Raw genomic sequence first — 12,411 nt, 5'->3', positions numbered from 1 at the left:
AGAATAAACATTTAATTTTCAAAAATCACACAGGAATCTTTGGAAATGGACTAACACTCAACAATATCTATATGGAAAGCTTATGCAACAAAGGTCAATAATTATTTTTTACTCTTCAATCACCTACTCTATTATGACGCAGGCACCGTTTTAACAGTTCTTCTGCCATGTCATATTTTGCTGATTGAATGTAAATATCAGCAAGTAGCAGCCAACTCTTCTCAAACTCTTCAGCATCAATAGCATTCCAATTCATTTTCGCAATACGCTTCAGCTGGTTTCTGGCTCGTGGAGTCTGTTTCAAGATCATATAAGCTGTTGCCATTCCCAAGAGTGCTGGGATATGCTCCTTCTATAAGAAAATAAAATTTTAGACCACAAGATGCACAAACATAAATGCCCCAAAAACATACAGAAAGCAGAAAATGCTACATAAGAACTAGTTTGTGGATTCTATTTCTAGCTCCATTACAGATAACTGTGATTACAGGTTATTATTTAACACATCAAGTACCCTCAAGCTACTGTGAAGAAACTTGGTCAAGCACTGTGTGGTCAAGATAATTGAAGATAATGACAACTATTCAGATGCCATATGCACACAATTCCAAGAATTAGTGAGACTTCATCTTTAATGGGATTCAAACAGTCATGTTTTAGTTTTGTATAGAAACAGAAAAAATAAAACTCTATTTCAGTAAAATCCTTATTGGGCAGTTCGTATTTCAGATTTAACATTCAGGCTCCTTAGTTCTTTCAACTGTCAAAGACGAGTAACAATTTACCTGCAGATGATGGTCCTTACCCATTATGACTTCTATTGCTTTTTTCCCCCTCCCTTCTCCTTTTATCCAAAAACCTCTTCTCCCAAGAACGTTTGAATAACAAAATGTTAAAAATAAGGCATATAATTAATTAACCACTTGGAAATTATACGAAATAAACTAATGCCTTAAAATATGCTTTTAGATTTGGAGTCTGCAGCTTCCTGAAACAATCTATATGATATTCTTTTGGACAGAGTTTGAAGTTAGAGAATGTCACTCTGTGAAACCAACAGGTTAATGAGAACTCATATAAAATGGAGGCCATTAGTAATCTACCCAGACAACTAACTTTCATAAGCAATAACGTGTATGTTCCTGATTAAGGTAGGATGCTTCTTAAATTTCAGCAGAGGGATTATGATGCATTTATAAAGAAAGAAGCCTCAGCTTAACATACAAATAAAGGGGCCAGGCGGGCAGCTCACGTCTGTAATCGAAGCACTTCGGAAGGCTGAGGCTAGTGCATAGCGAGACCTTGCCTCAACTAAAAATAAACAAGAAAAACTAGCTGAGTGTGGTGGCTGGCCCCTGTAGTCCCAGCTACTCAGGAGGCTGAAGTGGGAGGATCTCTTGAGCCTGGGAGTTCAAGGCCACAGTGAGTTACGATCGTGCCACTGCACTCCAGCATGGAAGACAGAATGAGACACTGTCTCAAAATAAAAACAAAAACAAAGGGTAAGAAATTATGACTGAGGAATGGTGATACCATTACTATAATAAAAGTATACTGTAAGGTAGCAAATTTGGGTAACTCATAAGGAATATGCAAAAGGAGAGTGGTAAAATGTTCAATGTCCAACTGATCTTTGGAAGTAAGAAATAACTCTGGAATAGAGAAGGGCAATACATCAGGGTTTTATAAAAACAGCTTTTAGAAATATAAAAACTTCCTTGCCTCAAATTCTATATCTGTCAATAAGCTTCCAAGATATAATCTGTTCCTCTAGGTAAGGGGTGGCAAAATGGTTTGAGTGTCAAATCCAACCAATTGGTTGTAGATTATGAAGAAGTGTGGGATGTTACCAATTACTGAGGCTCACCCTCTCCCCACCCCAGCCCACCTCAGGTGGGCCAGGAGAGGAGAGAAAACAGAGGCCTGCTATGCATTTGTCAGCCAGGTCCTAGCACAGCCTAAGAGGAGGAGGGTCCTATGAAAAGGTCCCACATTCCCCCTATACTACACAATTAAAAATAACCTCTTATACTTTGAGTTTGATTAGAACGTATCGGTTTTTCACAACTTGATCACTCCTGAGTGAACTGAAGAACAGTTTCTAAAAGCAAACCTGAGTTCTAATCCCTGTATTACGTCTTTTTTTCTGGTGCAGACATCCTAAGACCTACAGCCAGCTTCTCTCTCTGTCTCTCAGTAACTCTAAATTGCAGTAACTTTAGATTGCAAAGGACAAGACTCGGATGTGGACAATACAGCTGTATTATAAACATCTCATCTTTATGGTTCAAGGTGATGCAATGAAAGCAAGTGGAAACACTTTAGCTTGGGCTTAACATATCTTCCAGCATTTCTTCCATGATTTCCTGTCACATACCTCTTTTTCAGTCCCTCTGAATGACACATAGGATTGTGAACATACCCTGTGTTTTTCTGCCTCCCTGACTTTGTTCACATTTTCCTCTTCCTCTGAAACACATTGTCTTCATTTCTGCCTGTTAAAACGCAATTTATCTTGGTTCTTCAATCATACCTGTTTCTTAAATCCTATTTTTTCTTAAATCATACCTTCTTTACAAAAGGGTCTCCCAGCTCTCCTTATACTGTCTCCTACAGCATTTTTATTTGCAATTCTAGTATGGAATGTAACACATTTTGCTTTGTATTAAGTCATCATAGTCAGTATGCTTGTCTTGTCTTCCGTAGACTATGGGAAACTTGAAAAAAGGGACCATACATTATTTATCTTTGTGTTTCCCACTATGCTTAGCACTCGCTGGCTGCTTAATGAATATTCATTATATTGAATACATGCAGCCTAGAAGTTAAAAGAAAAAAAATGTGAGATAAAATTTGATGCTTATGAAACTTCAGCTCATATATCATTATCTTTTGAATAATATGGTTAGTAAACAGATCTGAAGATAGTATTTTACTAACCCCATATGTAAGGATGATTTAAAAAAAATAATGCAGTCTTATCAACAGAAAACACGCATAGTCTTTCTAGGAAATAGCTGTAATATCATCACTGCTTTTGGCTTTTTTTCTCTCTTAAACTTCACAGTAGGGATAACAGATTTAGTCAAAATAAACTTTCTCATTGTTATGAGATAGAATAGCACATCACAGCATTTGGTAGCTATGGCACCTGACATGAGACTGTGCTTCCTCATGTTCCTAGAGATTCTCTTAGATGTACATGATTGCCCTACTTCTGCTCTGCCTTCATTCAGCAGCTGTCATCCATCTGCTCCACAAAGCCAATTCAACAGAGCATGACCCCTGAGCACATTACTTCAATGTCTGCAGAAGGGCCTTGCTTTGGAGGGTTGCTGCTGCCATGCTGTCCTGCTGTTTTATTCCAAGTGCGGTAATAAAGCCGCCATCTAGGATACTTGTACCCAAGCCACAACAAGAGTTGCAGGTCTCCCAAACCCCTGACATCTCAATCTCCTCCAGGGCCCTGAAAGGTGAGGGGAAAGAGATCACTGTCCGGGACTTTGGGTAGTTTATTGCTGCCACTGTGACCACTGAATCACAAGAAATCACAGCAAAATTCTGTATGTCCTCTGAGAGACATAAAATGAGTTTCCGGTGGCCTACAGTATCATTGAATGGAAGAACAAACATGAAATCCAATGAGTATGCTTAGAAGTAACTATTACCAACTGCTGATGGGAGGGTATCTAGAATTCCTTTCTTAGTATCACGCAATTGAACAAATAAAGTGCTGTGTGAGGGGAGGAAAAACAGTACCTAGAGAGTAAGAAAAAAAGGTGGAAGAGGCTGAGGTAGGTGGATCACCTGAGTCAGGAGTTTGAGACCAGCCTAGCCAACATGGCGAAACCCCTTCTCTAAGAAAAATACAAAAACCAGCCAGGCATGGTGGCAGGTGCTTATAATCCCAGATACTCCGGAGGCTGAGGCAGGAGAATTGCCTGAACCTGGGAGGCGGAGGTTGCGGTGAGCTGAGATCGCGCCATTGCACTCCAGCCTGGGCGACAAGAGCAAAACTCCGACTCAAAAAAAAAGGAAAAAAGGTGGATTCAAGCACAGTGAAAAGAGAAGAAAGCCTCTGATTTTGTAAAATAATACTATGAAAATAACAAATATGAAAAGATTGCAGGAGGTTATTTCAGTGTTGCTAAAGAATATCATTATTTGTATGACTAAATTATAAGCTGTCAGTATTGATCTCATGTAGCTATATAGCTGGAAAAATTCCAAGTTCATGTAAGTGAAGAAGTAAGATATCAGGGCAGCCAGGTGTTTATTTCCACTTAGTAAGTTAATCTTGGCTACATCTACAACACAGAAATTCTCCAGGGGATAAAGTGGCTCCCTTGAGAATTAACTTATGTACTTTTGAAGAATTCCGTTTCTCCAGAATTTAACATTCCAGTAGAGAGAAATATATCAACAACACAACAAAACAGTAACATTGTCTCTTCTGCCAAGAAGGGGACATTGTGTATGCCCAATTATATACCTAATTTTTAATAAAAGTTAGGTAATTAAGTCAATCTTCAGAAAATAAACAACTAATCAAAATATATGTTTCTATACTACCAAATAAAAATAGCATATGAAGCTGAAAAAGGAAATCCACTAACCTCAGATGCTGCTATTTCAGTGAAGGTATTTAATGCTTGTTCGATATTAGATTTCTGTTTGGTAGCCATTAAGCAATAGTTTTCCATTATGCGAAGCTGTACGTGACCCTGAACAGTCTGAGGTTTTAGTTCCTTAAGAAGTTTTTCTGCTGTTCTTACTGCCAATTGCACAGATTCTTGCTTCTCAGTTGAATTACTGTATATAATGAAAAATAAATTACTTCTGTCTCTTACTCATGATACAATTCATTGAGATTAGAATCAGCTTTTGTACACAAAAGCTCTGGGCACTCTTTTATACTCTTTTTGTCACTCATTTAAAAGGAATCTTTTGTGAAGAATGTCACTCATTCTCTTCTAATACAAAGCGAAGCACAGTTACAATGCATTTTAAACAAAATTAATATGGACTCAATAACACACCATTAAGCATTAATTTCCTCTAGAATGAAGAGAAAAGTTGGACAATATCTACATGTTGTAAATGTGTGCATTCCAGCAAATATAAAACTATAAGTAGAATCATAAAATTAACATATATCTATTCAAAAAGTGAAAGGAAATAAAAAAAGTGACAAATACTGTATTATTTCATTCTATGTTTAATCCATTTTACACACAGGAAAACTGAGGCTCGAACAGGTAAAGTAATTTTCTAAAGGTCACACAGCTAATAAGTGGTAAACCTAAGACCTGAATCTAAGTTTATCAGACATATAAAATCTACTCTGTTCTCCTCACCACATTGCCTATCAGACTCTCAGAAATTATATATGTGTCAAAAAGTAATTTCAAGTGCAATTTGAATATTTAATAGCAATTTTCTTATTTTATACACACACACACACACACACACACACATAAATATACATAAATCAATTAATAAAAGGAAATTAAACACTCAAAGTCCAATCACTAAAGCCACTGGTCGTCTTCTCAGGCCTTAGGCTTATCTTGCCTAAAACATGTCACGCTGTTGACTACCATTTCAAAGTTCTTCTCCTTTGGCTTCTGTAATACTACACAGCTTTAGTTCTCTCTTTCCACCATGCTGATTGCCCTTTTCTGACCTTCCTTCCTCCTCCAGACCCCTTAAATGTTAGCAAGCTTAACATTTAGTTCTCAGATTTTTGTTACTTCATCCTACCACTCACAAAGAGACCATTCATGGAGTTCCAACTATGCACTCTGCAGATGTCTCCCAAATCTCTATCCCTAGCTGTGACCTCTCTGAGTTTTGGTTTTGTATTTTGAATTGCCTGCAGAGGATTTCCATTTGAATAGCTTATAGTTCCATAACAGTAATGTTACCTCAACCTTCCTAAAACAACTATAAACATGCCACTTCCCTACTCTAACTGGTCTCGGTAATCCAAGCGTTAAAATCTGTTGTTGAAATCTCTCAGCAATCTACCGCTAATTTTCTCCAGCTCCTCCATGCATCTTCTCCTGAATACTATGCACTGCTATGATTCCTAATGAACTCTGACAATACTTAATATCTATTTAAATCCATTTATGTTTAGTTGCAGATTGAAAGGTTTCAGGTGTTGTCTTGCCTCTTAAGTAAATTAAACACTCCTGAAGGCAGGAACTACCTCTTATATTCCCTTTATGTCCTAAAACATTCCCCACATAGCTTGCCTGAATCTGAAGAGAGGACAAGCTACTAATGCAGGTTGATAAATAACCACTGACTAGCAGTATACCACACTAACAGCAGTCAGGACTCAGTCTAAATCTTGCCTCCATCATTACTATTACATTAAACAAGTTGACTCAGCTTATTCTGCAATACTGTTGTAGAAAACAAATGAGATAGTGTGTAGAAAGTATAGAGGACAGGGTCTGGAAAATAACTACCATTTGTTTTTTTTGTTTTTTTTGAGACAGAGTCTTGCTCTGTCACCCAGGCTGGAGTGCAGTGGCACAATCTCGGCTCACTGCAAGCTCCACCTCCCAGGTTCACGCCATTCTCCTGCCTCAGCCTCTCCGAGTAGCTGGGACTACAGGCGCCCGCCACCACGCCCGGCTAATATTTTTGTATTTTTAGTAGAGATGGGGTTTCACCGTGGTCTCGATCTCCTGACCTCGTGATCTGCCCGCCTCGGCCTCCCAAAGTGCTGGGATTACAAGCGTTGCACCACCGCGCCCAGCCTACCATTTGTTAAGTAGTTACTATTATTGTGTGGATAATTTTTGCTATAGTTGTCAAATTCTACAATTAGGGGAGTGTCTTCCTAGCATGTCTATTATTATTTAGGAAACCTAAAAGCATTTCATGCCTGTTTCAGAGAATAGTTACATTAGCAATAACTATTCTATTGAATAACTATTCAATTTGCTAAAATAACTATTCTCTGAAACAGGCTATGAAATGCCTATTTATTTAATTTATTCATCTGACCTTTCATTACTGCTATCTTAAATTTAGTTCTTTTGTATAGTATCCCTGTTTATTATCTCCAACAAGTGTTTTTTAAAAAAGGATAGTATGTCAAATAACTCACCCCAGGTCTCCATCCAGGTTTTCAAATACTTCACCTCCAATAGTTTCATTATCTGGATTCAAACAGATTTCTATCATATTATAAAGGGCATTTTGGCCCCAGTCACGATCTTTCCGAGCTTTATTAAAATGTCGAAGGGCATCATTTGGTTCTCCAGTGTACCTTGTTAGATGTTTAAAAGAATTATTTATTTCAATCACTGACTACAAAATTTATATTAGTTTATAATCTGTCTGGTAAATAAAACGGTTGAATTATTTTGAAATGTACATTTTTTTTTACTACAAAGAAAAGCTTATTCTACTTGATTTACAATGGGAAAAAAATCATGTAGCATTTATTTGTCAATAGATTTACCAAAGATACAGTCCTTTACAATACTGAAATCCTGGTTCCAATTTTGCTCTGGAGTTACGTTTCTCAGCCATTGAGAAAAATCTTGGGACATCCTCGAGTTTTCCACATCTTCTTAGGAGATCAATCAAACGAGATAATGTCATATAATTATCTAGAAACAAATAATACTTCAGATATGGGCAACATTTTATACTGTTTCCTTTGTTGGTTATGATTCTACTTCATTAGAGTATAATTTACTTCATATAAAGTACATTTTAAATATAAATAAAAAATGCCTCAGGGTATAAGTCCCTAAAGAGGCTGTATGGCCAACTAGATGATCTACTAAATAATATAGTTTGGGCTAGGCTGGTCACAGTGTCTACATAGGCAAATCTAGAAAAATGCATATTTCTTGTAACTTTTCTATTGTTTGGGGGACCAAAACCTTAGAGAAACAGCCCCTACCTAGGTAATCTAGACTTTCAACTGTGTAGTTCAGGAATACCGATTTAATTGCACAGGGCAAGTTCACTGTCGGTCTCTGAGAACCCCTCTCCTACATACTGTTGCTAGGAAGGACTTGGGAACAGTACAATTGACAAATAATGTATGGGGTGGGCAATAAGGAAGTTTTCTCCAGTCTCTCTTTGATATGTACATGTAGCTAACATACCATATGCTAGCTTATCATACTAGAACCTTAGCATATTAGTCCCCATATTTTAATCCTGTTTCACCTTCTTCTAAAAAAAATTCATTCATTCATTCACTCATTCATTCATTCCTTTGATCTCAGGTATAATTTGCTGGAAGGTTCCTAGAAAGCCTTCTTCCAATTCTGTCTAGTTCTCTCTTATCACTAACAAACTAAGCTTTGAGAATAATTTAATAAATCTTTTTTAGGATTGTAAAAATAATGTATAGACACTATAGAAAATAAGGAAAATATATACATAAAGTACAAAGAAAAAAAATCACCATATTTCCAGCTAGAGATTAGCACATTTTAATGTGCTTTCTTTCATATATTTGAAAACCAACCTATATATAAATATAAGCAAAGATATGTATTTCTTTTATATTCATACAAAATCGATATTTAAATATATACAAAACTGGAGTCACATTGGGGTTTTGATTTTCATTGGTTTTGATTGGTTTTAATGTTGATTTTGATGAACATTAAACAGTAAACATTTCCCAATTGTCATTAAATAATCTTCTAAAACATGATTTTTAATGGTTGCATAAGGGCCTACTTACTGATGATTCACATTATTTATTTCTTTATAGTGGTGTCTTTTAGATGTTTGTGTGCTCAAGTTTCAGTTAGCACAGGACTAGGGATTTGTAGGGGACTTGTAAAAACCCTTAAATAAGTTATTCTGAACATGTTCTTAGTTTGAATTTCTAGAATTAAAACACACAAACAAAAAAGCTTGTTTTAAAGCTATTTATCCTTGACTCTATTTTGCTATTTGAAAAGAGATGACACCATGTAATTCAGCAACTTTCCTGAGTATATACCCAAAAGATTAAAAGCAGAGACTCAAACAGGTATTTGTACACCAACGTTTATAGCAGCAACCTTCACAATAGACAGAAAAAGTGGAAAGAACCCACATGTCCATTGTGTTTGAATAGATAATCAAAATGTAGTATGTACATGTAAAGAAATATTGTATATTATATGTCGGCCATAAAAAAGAAGAAAATTTTGACATACACTACAACATGGATGAACTGTGAAGACATTATACCAAGTGAAATACGCCAGACACAAAAGGACAAATGCTGTGTGATACAGCTTACATGAGGTGCCTAGAATAAATTCATCAACACAGAAAGAATGATGGTTGCCAGGGGCTCCGGGAAGAGGAATGAGGAACTGGTGTACAGACTTCAGTTTGGAATGGTAAAAACGTTTTGGAGATGGATAACGGTGATGACTTACACAACAATGTGAATGCATTTAATGCCACTGAACGATACACTTAAAAATGGTTAAGATGATGAATTTTGTGTTATATATGTCTCACCACAATACAAAATATTCTTTAAAAAAAGAATTTTTGGAAACACTGTATCTACTTAATTACAGGATGTCAAACTAATACAGGTTGATAGTATCATTTGTCCCCTTGACACACAATCTTGGGTCCAGAGATTTTGTTCATCACACCTTTTAGCATCACTAAAAAGGGCACAATAAGAATATGGTTTCAGAAAAAGACAACTCAAATATTGGTCTTGTCCTTTAGCTATGTGAATTCAAACAAATTACTCAAATTCTTTGACTCCAATATACTTATTTTCTTAAAATACGATTATAATATTGACTGTAGAAGTGCTACAGAAATAAAGGCATGAAAAATATTTATAAATTACAAATGTTATTAATAATATTTATACTTCCAAAAATTTTGATAAGAAATAGAATAACTACCCCATAAGAAAGCCACAGCATCTGGAAGCTATATTGGATTAAGCAAGAACTAAAGGTTAAAATTTCGGATTAAATTTTTTTTGCATGATACTGCTAGTATTGTCAACATTGGGAAGGCAATTTCTTGAATATTTCTTATATACTATTGGAATGTATTCATTATTAGTTCAAGTTATAATTACCAGTGACAGATTAAATTACATTCACTTGTCTTTTGGTTAACCATGACATTTGACAGAAGGCAAATTTCTGCACTTAAGAAATCCATTAAAAACTAAAATGTATATTACCTTCTAAAAAACTTAGCTGGTCCATCTTTATTGATGAATAGTAGGAAGATATCAGAATAGTTATAGGGTGATGAGATGTGGCAAGCATGCAGTGCTATGGTATGGTATTACAAAGCACAGGATTCTTAACTTTGCCTGGAGGAGTTGGGAAATTTCACATGGGAGTTGACCTTTGAGCAGCCTCAAGGATAGGAGGAAGATCTTACTAGACAGACAAAGGCATTCCAAGTAGCAGAAGGCATGCGCCAAGAGCGAAGCAGAGAACAGTGTGGGGAGTGTTGGTAACTTTGATATTACTGAAGTGGAGGAAGAAGGATAAGAAATATAAATGGTCAAATAATTTGAGGCCATATCATTATTAAAATAATGCTATGATTTTAGACTTTATCCTGAAGCACTAACTTAAATTTTAAGCAAAGGGATAGCTTTTGATTTTTAGAACTGATATGCTAGTCCTATGATGACCTGGAGCAGCCAGAACCTAGAGGCTGGAAGATGAGTTGGGAATCTGCACTAGTTCAGATGAGAGGTGATAAGGGTCTTCATTAGAGCAGTGGGTTAGGATACGACAGACTGGATGTGTTAGCTAGCTATCAAGCAAACAGAACTAAGGAGACACGTTAACCAATTAGTTAGTATGAAGGAAGGGGAAAGCTCAAGGCGATCTGAAGATTCTGAGAGAGAAAAGGGGCAATCTCTCATGAGAGCAGTAATTAGATCTAGAAGAGGAATTTTTCAACTACTTAAATTAGGTCAAATTTGTACGGTACATTTCTGAAATAAGCTAAAATAGAGCCTTAATCTAAAGTACAAGATGAGTTACTGAGGATAACCAATAATGTACACATAAAATGAACGGAGATGCATATGTTTCAGAGTAATTCCAACAAAACAGATCTGTGGATAAGTACGTAAGGTACTAGTAAGAATAGAGCATACAAGATTAAAAAGTCTTAAGATTAAAAATATCACACAGACAATAAAAATTTACTTAAAATGTTGTGGTTGTTTTTGAGACCGAGTCTCACTCTGTCACCGAGGCTGGAGTGCAGTGGCGTGATCTTGGCTCACCGCAACCTCCACCTCTCAGGTTCAAGCGATTCTCCTGCTGTATTTTTAATTGACTTGGTGTTTTACAGTCATTCACTGATCCAGTCAACCAATAAACATCTATGTTGCCACATCCATGTGTGTGGCATTTTGTCTGATATTGGGAATATGGTGTGATCCCTGAACTCGAGCAGTCTACAGTGTAATAAAGAACACAGATATGCACACAAATATTTTCAGTAAAATACTGTAAGTAATAAAGATGTATGGACAAAGTAACTGAGGATTAGGGTTACCAACTCATCCCAGTTTGCCTGTGACTTTCTGTTAGCATGGGAAGTCCTGCATCCAGGAAAACCCTTCACTCCAAGGCAAATCTAGGATGGCTGGTCATGCTACCCAGCATCACATAAGACATTTTTTAATGTAGGTGGTGGTAGTGGGATGCAGATTTACTGTTTCATTTTCCCCCAAGAGGGATATATTTTAGATTATGTGTTTGGGAAGACAAAAGGGATAAGGAAGCTAAAGTGCATTTTAGGCAAAAGGAAAAAACCCAAGCAAAGACTTGGAAGCATGGTTGTATGCCATTTGGTGTTGCTGGAGTACAAGATCCTTATATTGCATTTATTAAAAAATTGCTTTTATATTTGTTTACAAACAGTCCAAAGCAGCCAGTCTACTAAGCCAATTTTTTGGGAAAAAGGCTGCTGCCAAGTAACAGAAACTTATGTGAAACAAAACCCACAAGACACATGAAGACTTCTTCAAATCTTAGAAAACTATAATGTGTGAGATTCTTCAAATCCTAGAAAACTGTAATACTTTTAATGACTTAAAAATATTCACAATGGAAGAAGTCTGTTTTTTAAAGAAATAAAGTTAGATCATTGTCTCAAAGGGAAAGACTGTGAAATGGGAACAGCTTGAGATAGAATGAAAATATTATGTATATTACTTTTAAACGATAGTTTAGAGAAGAGGAATAAGAGAAAACAGTGTGGAACACAAGGTAGAAATGGCAGGGAAAAAAACGACACAGGCCTGAAGAAAATAAAAGTAGGTTTGGGCAATGTGGGTAGCAAGATGAGCCCATATTTTGGACCCAGAGTGAGTGGAAGAGGTGAGATGGTCAAGTAATTCACAGCATTCTTTTA

The 12,411-nt window shown here is 36.3% G+C and overlaps 1 protein-coding gene across 4 annotated transcripts in view; it reads right to left on the bottom strand.

Annotated features, from left to right (window-relative positions):
• TTC21B (tetratricopeptide repeat domain 21B) overlaps window positions 1-12,411 on the bottom strand; it is an 81,240-nt gene that overhangs the window by 10,281 nt on the left and 58,548 nt on the right. For 3 of the 4 annotated variants that reach the window (XM_030795972.1, XM_030795973.1, XM_030795974.1), the window contains 4 exons: window positions 7,484-7,634; window positions 7,127-7,288; window positions 4,617-4,812; window positions 128-352 (listed from right to left, as the gene is read on the bottom strand). In XM_030795972.1, the coding sequence (XP_030651832.1) occupies window positions 128-352; window positions 4,617-4,812; window positions 7,127-7,288; window positions 7,484-7,634 (734 nt within the window). Of the gene's footprint in view, window positions 1-127; window positions 353-4,616; window positions 4,813-7,126; window positions 7,289-7,483; window positions 7,635-12,411 lie in introns of those variants that run through there. The other variant, XM_030795975.1, reaches the window with a different exon arrangement.

This window comes from Nomascus leucogenys, chromosome 17, assembly GCF_006542625.1.
Source record: "Nomascus leucogenys isolate Asia chromosome 17, Asia_NLE_v1, whole genome shotgun sequence".
Taxonomy (NCBI): domain Eukaryota; kingdom Metazoa; phylum Chordata; class Mammalia; order Primates; family Hylobatidae; genus Nomascus; species Nomascus leucogenys.
The sequence above is the reverse complement of the archived record's forward strand: the minus strand, read 5'-3'. Positions and strand labels throughout refer to the sequence as shown.